This window comes from Chinchilla lanigera, unplaced genomic scaffold (genome assembly GCF_000276665.1).
Source record: "Chinchilla lanigera isolate Chin_1 unplaced genomic scaffold, ChiLan1.0 scaffold00216, whole genome shotgun sequence".
Taxonomy (NCBI): Eukaryota; Metazoa; Chordata; class Mammalia; order Rodentia; family Chinchillidae; genus Chinchilla; species Chinchilla lanigera.
The window spans coordinates 219612-235140 of record NW_004955617.1 but is presented as its reverse complement, the minus strand read 5'-3'; the positions used below and the strand labels follow the sequence as shown (position 1 = coordinate 235140).

Genomic DNA, 15529 nt, shown 5'->3' with positions numbered 1-15529 from the left:
CACCCTCTCCTTTCCCCAAAGAAACTTCTGGTTTTGCAAACCAGAACCCACCATCATCCAAAGCAACCCACAAAGACATTCACACAGGGCTGAATGAAATCGAGGCGGAGAACGTGCACGTGGTTCTATCCCCATGAAGGCCGTGAGCACAGTGCATGGGGTCAGCTGCATGCCCAGGGTGAGTCAGCCTGCAAGGAGCAGGGTCACTAACCACCAGCACACACTCAGGAGCTGTCGCAGAAAACATCAGTGAAAGTCAGGTGACGGGGCCAAGGAACGCCAGCATCTAAGGCATCTCTGACCTCACCTGGAGACCTTGTTGCAGAGCAGAACCACAGTCCAGGTGTCAGCTGCTGTCAGTTCCCACCCCAGGCTCACCCCAGCCTTCTCTGCCTGGTTGTTGAGGAGCCCGAGCCCCTTTCTTGAGGCGCCTCCTTGGCTGTGGTGCCACCCAGTTCTGGGGCCTTGTCCCCCTGCAGGGCTCTGCCCGGAGCGCCACTGCCTCCTGTGGCCTCTGTGGCTGACTGACACTGATGTCACAGGTTCTTCTCTCTAACCGGACTTCCTGCCAGGACAGCATGCAAAGGTCCCCACACCGTGGGGCCTTGACGCTCTCCTCCCCACCGGGCAGCACAGGCCTGTGAGTTTCCAGCAAGGAGACTCCAACCCCGCGGCCTAGCAATAAAACAGTACTTTATACCAGAAAAGACCAAGTTTCTGACATTTATTGCATGGAACAAGCACATAGCATTTTCATGAACTACCTCAGGGTTACATCAGGACAAAACAGTTTAAATTAGTGGAGCAGTTCAAAAGGAAAAGCCACCTAACACTCCAGGGTAAGTGCCAATCCCGCTCGGGGAAAGAGGACACAAGGCAGACGTGATCACTGAGTGATGAGGGGCAGGGTGCCAGGTGTGTGTCTACTTTGCTATGGCAGGGAGGTCCCCCAGCCCCCAACCCGCGGGGGGACGCACACAAGTGGCAGGACAGAGGTCCCACTTACGTTCAGGGGCTCATCTGGGCGACAGGCCCATCTCAGCAAGGCCCGGCCTCCAGCCCTCATGTGCCCGTGTCTGGAAGAGCGTGGAAGGGGACAGAGTGGTGGGAGCGACACAGAGAAGCCTGGGCAACAGCTGCAGGATCGCGCTCGCTGCTCTGGGCCCGACTCGCTGTGTGGTGCACTGCATTTCCCGACCCCCAGGAGCGCCACCACAGGAGGGGCCCTGTGGGCTGGCTGCGGGGAGGGCAGAGGCCGGGCTCACTGTCCGGGCATCCCACAGGGCCCGTGCACTCTTCATCTTTCCTGCCCATGTGGAGAACATGTTTAAGACACTCATGATTAAAAAACACTTTAATCTCTGTAGGCAGACGCTGGACACTTTTTCTCCTGTTCCTCCAAGATGGCGCTCTTTTCCATTAAATACAAAGAGTCCTGAAAGGCACACAGATAATGCTCGGCAAGGTAGCCTTTCCAGTCCTTTCCAGGCCAAGGCCCCGGCCCAGGTTCAGTCCCGACCCACCCCACATGTGCACCAGGTGCCATGGACCCACTTGCCAATGCTGACGTTCACTTCTGGAGACCCTTGTACCCTCGCGGCGTGACAGTGGCAGGTGCCACGTGCTCCGCGGCACCGGCTGGCTCAAGCTGTGCACTAGAGCTCGTCGTGTTTGGTCTCCTGGTCTTTCAGCTTAAACTCCTCAGCTGTGACCTTCCCATCTCCATTCCGGTCCTGGTTGGTGAACATGTTCTTCACAATCATCTCGGCGTCAAATCCGGGAGCTAGCTTCCCTTTCCCAGTGGCCACCTGGGCATGGATGTACTCTGAGAACTGGGGAGAGAGGAGACAGGACAGAGGTGAGTGACAGCAGCGGGGATCGAGGAGCCTCAGCCAGCACTGGAGCCGCCCGAGGGGGATCGGGCTGGGTTGAGTCCGAGTGTCCACAGCGGCCAGGACTGCCCTGGAAACGACAAGATGCAGGTGGAAAACCGGCAGACCAAGGGACTCCAGGGCCTGAGGGCACACGGGTCCACACAGGGGCTGCTGGCACGGTCCCTTCTCTGCATCCTTCACAAGGCGGAAAGCACCACAAGCCTGATTTGGACCCAGAACACATCCCACCCTGCCTGTGCCAAACTGCACTTGAGCAGGGGAAGGGACACGTAATGAGTGCAATAAGGAAGTGACCAACAGCACGAAGTACAATGCACCGGGAAAATGAGGATGTTGAGCTAAGGAAGGAGGGAGAGGGGTTGAAGTCCTGAGTCCAGACATCCAGGAGCCTCTGGGCAGAGAGGACAGCTGTGCAAAGGCCTGCAGTGGCCACACGCGCTGGCCAGGGAGGAGGGAGGTGGTAGCGGCCGGGAGGAGTGGGGCCCAGCAGCCACGGCCACACTGCGCTTGCGAACAGCCACTGCACAGGATGGGAACGGCGGGGAGGTGGAGCAGCTAAGACACCAAGGACAGAGGCGGAGACACAGCTGTGTGTGTCCCCCGGCAAAGGGCGCGACCATGAAGCCACAAATGGGCAGGGATGGGGCTCACAGGAAGGACCATGGCACTGAGGGAGGCTGAAAGATAGAGACAATGGAGGCCAGTGACAGGCCAGTGCCGCCCGCCCCAGGTAGCCTGGTCAGTAGGGACTACAGGGCAAGAACACAGAAAGCCAGGTTCCAGAGGGCCTGGGGATCCTCCCCGAGAAGAGGTTGGGCTGAGATGAGGGGAGAGGGGGCCCCAACCATGGAACCTGTCACCTGGGCAAGGCCAGCTTCAATGGCAGAGTGACAAAAGCCTGTCAGAAGTGGGTTTTAGAAAGAATGAAAAGTTTCACTATGCGCTGCAAACACGAACTAATCCAAGTAAAAGTTTTAAAAGAATGGAGAGCTGAGTGTGGTGGCTATACCTATAGTGCCACTTACTCGGGAGGCTGAGGCAGGAGGATACCAGGAGTTTGAGGCCAGTCTCAGTAACACAGTAAGACCGTATCTCGAAAATAAACAAATAGAACAGCAGGAGAGCAATTAGAGGCAGGGAGGGCTGACAGTGCTTCAGAGCTCATTTGTCTTTTACAGTACTGGGGATCAGACCCTCTGCCGCTGCACTGAGTTGCATCCCCAGTCTCTTTAATTTATTTTTTTTTTCCGAGACAAGATTTCATTAAGTCATTCAATTGCCCAGGCTGGACTGGAGCTCATGATCCGCCTGCCTTAGCCTCTCAGAGCACTAGGGTTACAGGCATGCTCCACCATGGCCAGTGTTGTTGTTCAAGGTTTTTGTGTAAAGGGAGGAAAAAAAAAAAGAACAGAAGGGCACAGAGGGAGAAAAAAGTGACAGCACTCATGTGTAGAGGAGCTGGGAGCCGGACACCCGGGAAGGAGGGCACGCTGAGCACCAGAGCAGCACCGAGGGCAGCGCTGAGGGTGGTGTCCTGGCTCAAGCTGGGGGCGGCTGTGTGCCATAGGCAACCCGCCTTCTCTGTGCGGCTTCTTCAGAACATCCAATGCCAAGGTGGCCAAGGCGAGCATGGAGCCGGACACCCGTTGGAGGCCTCAGCGCCATGTGGCAAGTGCCCAGCAATACCACCCAGGCCTGGTCCGTGCCCTGAGCTGCCAGGGCGCGAGTGACAGCACTGGCCCACATGCCTGACCCCTCGTTCCCCCAAGGCCCATCCCACAGAGCCCTCACCTCCTCCAGGAGGACGTTCCCATCGCCGTCCTTGTCGATCTCTTCAAAGAGGTTGGGGGACACCTCACCGTTCCACACGAACATGTACCCCTCAGGCAGGCCGGCCACCAGCTCCAGCAGCTCGATGTCGAACACCAGCACAGCGCTGCCCGGCACCTCCCCTGCTGCTCAAGATGGGACATGGGTCAGTGCGGGTGCGGCCAGGCCAGCCAGCCTCACCGTGGCCACGCTCCTGCCGGGTGGCAAGGGTGGCAGAGCCTGCTGGCTGGCAATGGTGGGCAGTGATCCCCCAGCAGTGGTGAGATCTACCCACAACACTTCAAATAAATAAGTTAATAAAGACAGGCAGTCGGGTGTGTAGCGCACACCTAGCATCCCAGCACTCAGGAGGCTGAGGCAGGAGGATCACTAGTTTGATACCAGCCTGGGGAACTCAGCAAGACTGTCTCAAAAAATTAAAAAAGGGGCTGGGGATATAGCTCAGTGCAATGGTTTTAGGTTCAATCACTAGTATGGCAAAAAATAATAGTAATAATAATCATATAAAAATAAAGGAACAAAATAAACTAGATCCATGAATATCACTCTTAGAATTGGTATTTTTTCATGGAACTTTATTTTATTCTATTTTTGTCTTTTTGAAGCAGGGTCTTGCTATGCAGTTCAGGCTGGCCTTGAGCTCACTTTGTAGCCCAGGCTGGTCTCGAACTTCCAAGGATCCTCCTGCCTCAGCCTCCCGAGTGCTGGGATTACAGGTATGTGCCACCATGCCTGGGCTCTTTCATGGAACTTTAGTTTCAATTTTATTTTTCAAGCTAAATACATATCTAAATTACATGTTTATCTGTAACAAATTGGAAGAAAAAATATATTTCTTACTGTGTATCTTGGTGCAAAAATGTCTTTAAGCCACCAGTAGAGTCTACAATGGTAGAACTTTTGAATAAATGTAACAGCAGAACTTGAAGAATAATAACAAACTGGTCAAGGTACCCCACACCTGTAATTCCAGCACCTGGGAGGCTGAGCCAGGAGGATCTCAAATTCAAAGCACACAGGAAGACTCTGTCTCAAAATAAAAGGGGCTGGGGATATAGCTCAGTGTGAAGGGCCTGGGGTTTAATCCCCAGTACTGAAGGGGGGGAAAAAAAGAAAGATCGACCCAATCATTTTCACAAGTTAGGACTTTTGGTCCAGGTATCAGCAGTGTGAGAACACTGTAAAGACTGGGAGAGGGGCAATCATAAAGTAAAACACAGCCACTGTACCATGCAGTGAAACCAGTTTTTCCAGAATGTGAAAGTAATCTCTGCCAAAAGCGTATTTTTCTAGCTGCTTTGGAGGCCAGGCGCAAGGAGAGGCAGCGGCTACAGCTTTCTCCCTGCCCAGGGGCAGCACCAGGGCTGGACCCCGCAGTGGTTCCTCACGCAGGTGAGATGTGGCTTCATTCCAAAACTGTTTTCTCTAGCAAGTGGGCGCTACTAACAGCGGCTCACTGACTCCCCCAGGGCCTTTAACCAAAACACCAAAAACTCAAAAAAAAAAAAAAAAGGAAAAGAAAAGAAAGAAACCCAAATCACACACAGAGTTTCTTCCATGGCATCCCCAAACACAAAATTCAGATGATGAACACATCCAAAAACCATGCATGGTGGTGCACATCTATAATCCCAGCACTTGGGAAGGCTGAGGGAGGAAGATTCCAAATTGGAGCCCAACCTGGACAACTTACTGACTTACCAAGACCCGCTCTCAAAATACAAAAATAAGAAGGTCAGAAAAAGAAAGGGTCCCAGCACCCCCAAGTGCTGTCACTTACCCACGCCAGCCTCCCCGTAGCCCAGGTGGGGCGGGATGATCACCGTCCGCTTCTCACCCACGCACATCTCTCTGAGACCCATGTCCATCCCCAGCACAACTTGTCCAAATCCCAACACAATGTTGTAAGTTTTGCCTAAATTCCACCTGAAAATGAAGCAGGGGAGCCCCATTAGTCACCGCCCCACGGGCACTGGGGCTTCCCCAGGACGGGATGCTGCCCCAGGACATGTCTGCAGGCGAGCCTCAGGGAGACAGCTGGTCAACCAGACGCAGTCAGCCCCGAGGGACTGTCCCGGAGCCAAGGGGCACAGAATGGGGCTCTTCTGCCAGGCAGGCTCTCACAGGACACTGAACACTGGGGGGGGTCTGAGGACATCCTGAACTTATTTGAGGTCTGAGGTTCCACAGGCCATCCTAGTTGTGTCCCAGCATTCCTGCGAGTGTCCCTGGCACTCGAAGTGGCAAGGACACAGCTCTGGCCTGGCAAGCAAGACTCTGGGTTCATTCTCAGTGTGGCAAAATGGGGAAGCACGGGGAGGGGGTGTGACAGCCACCGTGGCCCCCCGCTGGTCCCGGGGCAAGTGCTCTTTGTGTTTGGCCAGGCATTTTTGTGAGGGTGTCTTGTTACAGATATCAGAGCTAAGACGATGGATTTTAGATTCAGCAGGACCTGAATCTGTTTACTTGTATCCATCCCTGTGTGCAGTATGTAATGATTCTGCTCATCATGGGGGACTCGTACAAGACCCGAACTGGAATCCAAATCCTGCCATCCACTGTGACCCTGGGAAGCCTTTCGGTTTCTTTTTTGGTGTTTTTTCTTCTTCTTGGTGGGGCCGGGGACAGAACCCAGGGACACTGGGCAAGGGCTCAGCGCTGGCCGCACCCCAGCCCTCTTGGTCTCACATCTATAAATGGAGATACGATCAGTTCTCTCCCAGGAGCCCTGGAAAAGGCCAGTAACAACCCATGGGCAGAGCACGGAAGGACTCAGAGTGGTGGTGGCATGGGGGAGGCGTGGGTGCCTGGGACCAACAGACGTCCCTGAGCATCTGGTCACCCTAGATGCCCACGGACCCCAGGGCCCAGTCAGAAAAAAGAGCTGGTCTCTACCTTCACTCAGGGCTGGACACGGGCATCCCTGTCACTTCCCGAAGGCAATCCCTGGGCTGTCCTTCAGTGCCAAGGAGGAAATCAGTGATGTCCCCTAAGCTCAACACTGGGGGGTGATGCAGGACAGCGCCTCTGAGTCATAACCCTTCTACACCACCCCGGGGCCACCAGAGCCCAGGAGGCTAGTGTCTGTCCTGGGCCCCAAAGTCCCCTCGTTACCAACCACAGATGCTTGTCCTTCCTCCTGGAGTGGCTGCAGCCCACAGGTGAGGCCTTCCTCCCACGGGCATCTCTGATCCCCCAGCTCTTTCCCTCTGGCCCTTTCTTAGCCTGCGTTTATTTGTGGATCAGTTTTCCCCTCAGCTCCTCCTTGTCCCTTCCAAGTCCTTGCACAGGCCCTAGGTCCCCTCTGCCCCGACACCTGGCTGCACCAGCACCCCCGGCTCGTGGTGCCCACTTGGGGTCAAGGCCGAACCCCAGAGTGCAGGTGTCAGCGGTCCTCCTGTCACTTCATGCGGAGCTGGCCCCGGCTGCTGCCCTTCCCTGCAGATGGACAGGGACACATGTGACACTCAAGGCAGAGTACAGTATGTCACGGGGGAGGGGCCGTGAGCTCTGTCAGTGTCAGATGGCAGCACCTGACCCACAGACCCACGGCCGGGGCCACGACTAGGTTTCTGTGCCACACCTGTCCATAAACCAGGCTCGTCTAATGGGGCCCTTGAAGTTAAGCCCAGATCTCACCGATTCTAAAGTGTGGATTTTTTCATATTTTATGAAATATGAAATGTTCTCTTTTAGAGAACATTTTATGATTGTCATTATTTTTGGCAGCATTTTTGCTTTCCTTTTTTTCTTTTTTTTTTGGGAGACAGGGCCTTGCTAAGTTGCTCAGGCTAGGCTAGAACTTGCTATCCTCCTGCCTCAGCCTCCCAGAGTTCTAGGATTACAGGCATGTGCCACCACACCCAGCCAGCTCATACTTCATTATTCATGGTCCTGGTTCACACCATGGATTCTCTGAGACTTATTCCCAGACTTGGCTCACTTCAGTCCCACAGAATGATCCTCTTGTGCCAGCAGGCCCTGGGCAGAGTGCAAGGAGTGAAAACACAAATGACTACACTGGGTTTCTCTAAAATGTTCAGATCTGTCACAGTGACAGGAAGGTGATACAAGGGCAGGTAACGCAAGAAGAGCTAAGAGACTACAAAGCAGGGGGAACTGATTCTTCCCAGAAATTAAGGAACAGTTTTGAGAAAAGGGAGGACACGGAAGTCAGAGCACAAGCTGGCTGGAAGGAAGAAGGAAGTCAGTGAGCAGTGCACGACTCACACCACTGTTCGGGGCACACCTGGGAAGCGTAAGGTGGGCCTTGATTGACTGGTGAGGCAGAATGGCAGCCCAGGTAGACAGGCTCTGGAGAGTGGCCTGTATCCGAGGGTCAGTTTTCAGAGACAGCATCCACACGCAAGACAATTCCAACAGAAGGAGGCAGTGCAGACAGGGCAAGGTTAGCTGGAAGCAGGGGACACAGCCCCTCGATGGCAGGAACAGAGTAGCTGCCCCTGGCCCTGGAGGGCAGGGAGGGGAACGTCCCCAGCCTTACGTGGAGTCCAGCAGCGTCCCATCCAGCAGCGACGCGTTGTAGTGGTACTTGAGGAAGTCGCCCTTCTTGCTCAGCACCGAGCAGTCGGGTGGCCGGTAGCGAGAGGTGACGCTGACAGAATCTGAGGGGTTGTGGAAGTCGATCACGTGCACGTCGAACACCAGCACGGCCGAGCCTGGTATGTTCCCTAAGGACAGAACCCGGATGCGGGGTGAGCATGGGACACTGGGAGCTGGTGCTGTGCGGGTGAAAATGAGGCCCGGTTGTGTTCAGGGTCACGCGCTCTGCTCTGAGTACTGTGGGCTGCAGCCCAGATCGCCGCACACCCTGAGGGAGGTGGGATGGTTACGGGGAGGTGAAAGCAGGCAGCGCCTGTCCCACACGCTGCTCCAGCCATCCCATCGTCTCCGCCTCCGGAAACTGCCTCTCATCTGAGTGAACTTTCACAGTTCACAGGAGTGTTTTTCGGTTGGTGTGGTGGTACACAGCTGTGATCCCAGCAGTTGGGAGGCTGACGCAGGAGTACCTCTGTGAGTTCAAGGTCAACTTGAACTTCACAGTGGGAACAAAAAAGTTTTCCACATACATTCTCTCACTGAACCCCTGCAACACCTTTTTTTTTGGTTCTAGAATTGAACCGAGGGCCTTCACACTGAGCTATATCCCCAGGCTTTACTTTCTTTTTTTTTTTTTTTGAGACAGGGTCTCACTAAGTCATTCAATTGCCCAGACTGGGGTCAAACTCACAATCCTCCTGACTTCGTATCCTAGGATGCTGGGATTACACGCCTGTACCACCACATTCAGAGACGAGTTCTTATAATCCTATAGTCCCAATTTACAGACAAAGAAACAGGCACAATTTTGGTGCTTGCTCCAGGCTCAGGGCAATGCTGGAGAAGCAAGCCTGAGCTTCCAGGAGGGCCCAAGGGCGCATCCACTCTGAAGGGCTGTAGGAGGAGGAGTGTGAGCCCTGAGACTCTTTCCCAGGGGACCAGGAGTTGCAGACTGCACACAGCAGGGGCTGCTCAAGGCCACTGACAGGGAAGGCCAGGGAAAATCCAGGGACAAAGCCCAGGCCATGGGTTGCCTCAGCGGGCATGGGAAATGGGAGGGGCTGGTCACCAAACTCTCCAAAGTGAAAGAGAATGTGCTTGGGCGATCACCACAAGGGACACGATTGTGGGAAGCCAGATGGGGTTGGACATGGGACTTGTTCCCAAAGCTCCACTTGAGTCTTAAAGTTCACAATGCAGTGCAGTTGTTACCACCATCACCCAAAATGTACCCATCCCGTTAGCAGCGAGTCAGCCCCTCCTCTGGACCTGGCATCATGCGGCTTCTGGCTCTCCTCCAAAGTCAAAACGACAGGAAAGGGAAACGTTTTGCACCCCAGGGCAGCACAGCTAAAGACCCTCCGGAAAGAGGACTTCAGAACTGCTTCAGAGTAGCAAGAATGATGGGATTAATATGTTCAAAGTGAGGAGGGATACATTTAATAAATTTAAAAAATTTAAATATTCACCATATTTTTCAATCATACCTAGTTAAAAAAAAATCCTATCATCGTCTCAGACCAACAGACAGACAAGCAAACAAGCAAACCCTTGGCGGTAGACAGAGTTCTGGGCCTACAAAGTGGGTGTGGGAGGTAGAGCCCCGAGCCAGGCCTCCGCCCAGCACCTGAATGCAGCTCCAACGGGCAAGCATCACCAGCAAACTGGCACAACCAGCTCACCACCTCGTCGCTGCCTGACGCCAGCCTCCACCCCAAGCGAGCCCTCCACCAGGGCAGAGGTTGTCACTCCGTGCTCACGCAAGATGTGGCCCCAGTAAAAGACGCAGGTGACAAAGAGGAGAGGCAGCACCACCTGCCCCTGGAGGCTGTGGGCTTGCTACGAGAGCCCTGCGACCTCTGGCTGAGTCCACCATTCCCCACAGGCAGCTGTCAACAAGTCACTGCCTCCTCACCACCTTCCGCCTGCACACAGGTGGTCAGAGTCGGGGTCCTGGTCTGGCTCCGTCACTAACAATCCATGCGGCCAGGGACCTCATCACTTCATCTGAACACCCAGGACAACGATGCAGACAGGTGCCGCCAGATATGAGGAGCCGCTGTGGGAGCCCTGCCAGGCCGGCGCATTCCCAGGAGCGCTTTTCCTGGTTCTCCTCAAAAGTCCTCAAATGCTGATGTGGGAGCTGGGCAGCAGCAACCGAAGGGGCAATGCTCGTACAACCCGCAGGCAGAACCATCCTGCCTCAGGGCATCTGGGCTTCAGGAAGGCCCTCCTGCGACACAACAGATGACAGAAGCATCTGGAAATTGCTGGAGGCAGAAAGAGGCAGCTTCTCCCGCCCTCCTGCAGAAGGACCAGCTACGACACACAGAAATGCTGACCATGCTGAGCACTGCGCAGAGCCCGGCGTCGTCCCCGCCACACGCTGGTACTGAGCCCTGCGTGTCCCTGGCCCTCTGCTCCCTGGTCAGGAAGCCGACATGAGACACATCTGTGTCCTGAAGCCTGAGTGGTGCGGGTCCTGCACGGCCCTCAGGGGCCACAGGTGCAGCTCAGGAGAGGACAGAAGCCGGCCCCCCATGGAAGCCGGGGCCTCACATCCTGGCGCCCTCCCCTGCAGCCGTGGATCCCACGCTCAGGGAACTCGCAAGCCTTCGGGGCCTCCCACAGCTGCCTGTGGCTTGTTTTGTGGAGCTCTGTCTCATACTTGGTGGAAAGCCAAAAGGAAAAGCGTTTCAGAAAATGGTTTTCATCAGTGCACTCTTTCCAAAGTAAGGCAGGAGCCATCCTTGGGTCATAAAGAAATAAGCGGACTCAGGAAGTTGCCGATCTGCTTCTGGCCACTAAAGGACAGGACAGGAAGCACAGCCAGCAGGGTGCAACTTCAGCTGATCTATTAAAGCTTAAGCCAGAAGTTTAAATTGGGGATGAAGAAAAGTTTCTCCTCCGTAGACCCTCATTTCCTACCAACGTGATGTTTCCTAGCTCCTCTAGCATGAAGCCCACCGGGAAAATTCCCATGATCTGTACAGTACACATCAGGAGAAATGGGAGTACAGCCAGGGACACCAGCAAGAATTCCACCAGCAAACAGAACACAGAAGCAAAGTAACCGCCTCAATCATTCCTTAGCAAGTCAGCAAAAATAGTATATGAGCCTGGTGTTAGTGGTACACCCCTGTAATTCCAGAACTGAGGAGGCTGAGGCAGGAGCATTGCCAGAGGGAGAAGAGGAGGGCAAGTACGTAGAATAAAAATATGCCAGGTACAGGAACCTGGTAACCTCAGTGAATGTAAACACTGTACGTCGTAAACATGAGCTAAGATTAATAATGTCAAGGGTGAAAAATGGGAAAAGGGGATTTAGAAGAGAAGAGAGAGACACAGGAAGGAAGCAGATTTAAAAAAGGAAATAAGCTGTATAGTGTACATGTGCCCACTCCCGAGAGGACTGTAAACTGCAGGTACTGCAAACAGACTAAAAAAGAGAAAAAAACTGCTTGGATATTACCGTCCCTATAGAGTGAATTACTGGCCAGCCTCAACTACAGAGCAAGACCGTCTTCAGAAAAAAAGAGCAAAAATATGACAAGAAAGAAAAGAGGTGAAATACTAGGCAGCCACTGAAAATATCTGTTGGCAGAGAAAGGTGTTCACAACATATCTGTCCTTCACAACAAACTGGGTGGAGTGAAATTATAAAGCGATCTGGATGCCACATCCCAAGTTGATCCCAAAGTGACATGATCCCATTTTGCCGGTACTTACCGGCGTAGGAAAACACGTATTTCTGTTTTAATTTGTATACACACGCAAAGATCCAGAAGAATGTTCCCTTCATGATTGCATTAGTTTTCTATTGCTATAAAAAGCTACCTCAACTGTGGAGGATTAAAACAATGCAAACCAGTTCTCATTCCTCTGGAGTCAGCAGTGTACATTCAAGGCCTCGGTGGGAAAGTGCTCTTCTTGCTGAGTTTGGGGAGAACCTGTTTCCTCACCTCTTCCAGCCTCTGGACCCCCCGCCTTCCCATGGCCTCCTCTGCCCCCAGCCCCGCCCCTGCCTCCCTCTTACAAGGACACCATCTGGACGGGCCAGGATATTATCATCCCTATTTGGAGACCCTGAACTTACTGGCAATTATAAAGTCCCTCTTAATAAGACAACAAGTTCTGAGGATTCAGATATGGACATCTCTGGAGGCCAATCTTCTGCCTACCACCTTAACAATGTTTATTCTGCATGGTGAGATTACAGGAGATTTCTGTTTTATTTGCATTTTCTTTCTCTACAGCCAAAATATATTATTTATCTAACTTTTTTTTCCAGTACTGTACCCTGAGTACATCCCTAGCCTCCTTTTTTTTTTTTTTGAGACAGTGTCTCACTAAATTTCCCAGGCTGGTCTTGAACTTGTGACTCTCCTGCCTCAGCCTCTGGAATACCTGGGATTACATGTGTGGTACACGCCTGGGATTATGGTGTGTACACACCAGTGTTATGGCTTGTGTCTAGATGTCCTCCCAAAGTCTCATGTGGTCATAGGGCTTTTTCAGAGACGACTGGATCTAGAGTGTGTGACACTGGGACTAAGAGCGTGTGATCAGTTCACTGATTGGTTTTGCCCCACCCTAATCTCAGCAGCCTACAGAGAGAATAAAGGAGCAGGAATATGCCGTTCAGGCCGGGTGTTGATTTTGCTGTCTGCTGCCCACCGTGAACTGTTCTCTGTGATGCCACCCTCCGTGAAGCCAGCCGATTATAGACTGAAACCTCTACAAACTGTGAACTAAATAAACCTTTCCTCTCTTAACTTTGGGCATCAGGTATTTTGTCTCAACAACCAGAAAAGTAACTAAGACACCCAGCTTTTTATACTTATGACTTTTCACAAGAAGTTTGCTCTTATGGTGATAAAAATGTTCTAAAACCCAATTATGGTGATGGGTACATAACTCTCTAAATGTACTAGAAGTCACTGGATCATATACTTAAATGGGTGAATCTCATGGTACACACACAAAAAAACTCAAAAGGACAGTTTGGCACTTACCTTCAAACAGTTCAGCCAAAAGAGTAAATAAGCAAACATAAAGAGAGATGAAATATAGCAAAATGTTAAAAATTGGTGAGATGGAATAGGATAGGTTTTTAACTCTGTGGTAGGTTTAAAATTTTTCAAAAGGAGCCAGATGTGGTAGCTCTCTCTGTATTCCCAGTTACTTGGGAAGCTGAGTTAGGAGGACCCCAAGTTTGAGCCAAAACTGAGCAACTTAATAAGACTGACTCAAGGGTAAAGACTGGGCGGGTGCTTGCCTAGCATGTGCAAGGTCCTGGGTTCAATCTCCAGTACTGCAGAAAAAAATTTCCTCAAAAGAAAAATTAAAATGGTGAGGGGGAACAAGGAGAAATAAGAAAATAATAGAACTTTAGACACTAAACTCACCTGGGCAATTGCATCTTAGCCTGAGCTCATCTTGGCCTGAGCTGTGGTCACTCTCCTGCCTTTCTAGAAGCTGCTATAGGTGGAGAACCAGGGACACTCACCTCTTCCTTCCTCTCCATACCCCAGGTGAGGGGGCACCACAATCCTCCGCCTCTCTCCGATGCACACACCCAGCAGCCCTTCATCCATGCCTGGAATCACGTAGCCCTGCCCGATGTACGTGTCAAAGGTGCGGTTCCGTGAGTAGCTAGGACAGGAGAAGGCAAAGGGGTCATGAGGGCACCACGGCAGCTGGACAGCAGTGGCGACCATGAGGCCAAAAGATCACAGACCCTGGGACGGGGGCACACCAGGTCTGAGGACGCACCCTGCATTCAGCCTGTCAAGTAACAAGAGCAATGTGACTCTGTGGTCCTGGTATAGTGGTACTAAGGTCTCTGCCACAGCACCCGTTCACCAAGCTTCCTGTGGTGAGAACCCAGGAGCCCTCCCACCCTACTCAGTACAGGACTAGCTCTGTGCCAGCTGCCGATTGAGTCTGATTCCTTCGAGTCTGGTGAAAGGAGAAATCCATTCCCCAAGCCTACATAATAAAACCTAGTCGGGCATGATGTCGAATGCCTATAATCCCAGCACTCGGGAGGCTGAGGTAGGAGGATCATTGCGAGTTTGAGACCAGCCTGGGCTACAAAGTGAGCTCAAGGCCAGCCTGAACTGCATTGAGAGATCCTGTCTCAAAAAAAATAAAAATAAAAATAAAAAAATAAAACATCATAGGCTGGCAGGTGTGGTGGTACACATCTGTAATCCCAGCACTTTGGAAGTCTGAGGCAGGAAGACTACAAGTTCAAGATCAGCCTGGGGAATTTAGTGAGACTCCATCTCGAAATAAAACAAAAGGGCTGGAGATGTAGTTCCGTGGTCTAAAGCACTTACCCAGCATGCACAAGGCCCTGGGTTCAAGCACTAGTACAGTAAGTAAATAACAAAATAAAAATATTAAAATGGGAATAGGACACAAACCAGTAATTCACACAAGAAGATACTCAAACCCTGCAAAGAGTCTCAGTCTTAACAGTTTGCAAATCAGCAAAGAGTCTTGGAAATGATGCACACTGTTACTCAGAGGGAATGAGACTGCGGCGTGGTGAAACCCTCCCCAAGGACAACTTCAGGTTACAACTTTAAATTGATGACTTCAATTTATTAAAAACTGTAAAAACACACATAACCTCTGACCCAGAGGTTCCTCTGGAACTTTATCCCAAGGAAACAACTGTGTACTTTAATGTTTAACAACAAAAATAATTACCATACCCCCAGCTAAATTTGAAAAGGTAGGAAACAACATAAGTGACAAACTGCAGAGCTTGCATGCCTAAGCTAAGACAAATCTACACAGTGGATACTATGCAACTGTTAAGATGGGCTAGCCCGGCACAGCGGCGCATGCCTGTAATCCCAGCACTTGGAGGCTAAGGCAGGAGGGTTGCTACAAGTTCAAGGCCAACCAACATGGGCTACATAGTGAACTCAAGACCAGCCTGAACTACCCAGCAAGATACTGTCTCAAAAAAAAAAAAGACAGCTATATTCCACTGTACTGAAATGGAAGGCTATTTGATAACAGGGGTCCTATTATGTAGACAGAAATCTGGAGTGCCCAGAAAAACTATCTTTTATTCTGTGTTTTGAGATGAGGTCTCACTATGTAGAACCTGCTGGGTTTAAATGATCCTCCTGCCTCACCGTTCATTCCAAGTAGCTGGAAATACAAGTATGTAAAATCATGCCCAGTTTAAAAATAGTCTTTGAAGCCGGGCATGGTGGTGGCAC

The 15529-nt window shown here is 51.9% G+C and overlaps 1 protein-coding gene across 2 annotated transcripts in view; it reads right to left on the bottom strand.

The window, feature by feature from the left end:
* Positions 1 to 709: 709 nt before the first annotated feature.
* Fkbp9 (FK506 binding protein 9, 63 kDa) overlaps positions 710 to 15529 on the bottom strand; it is a 37587-nt gene continuing 22767 nt past the window's right edge. For both annotated transcript variants that reach the window (XM_013510142.1, XM_005414998.2), the window contains exons 6-10: positions 13795 to 13940; positions 8230 to 8416; positions 5506 to 5651; positions 3687 to 3850; positions 710 to 1832 (exon numbers count right to left, since the gene is read on the bottom strand). In XM_013510142.1, coding sequence (XP_013365596.1) covers positions 1656 to 1832; positions 3687 to 3850; positions 5506 to 5651; positions 8230 to 8416; positions 13795 to 13940 — 820 coding nt within the window. In that variant the 3' untranslated portion in view covers positions 710 to 1655. The remainder of the gene's footprint in view (positions 1833 to 3686; positions 3851 to 5505; positions 5652 to 8229; positions 8417 to 13794; positions 13941 to 15529) is intronic.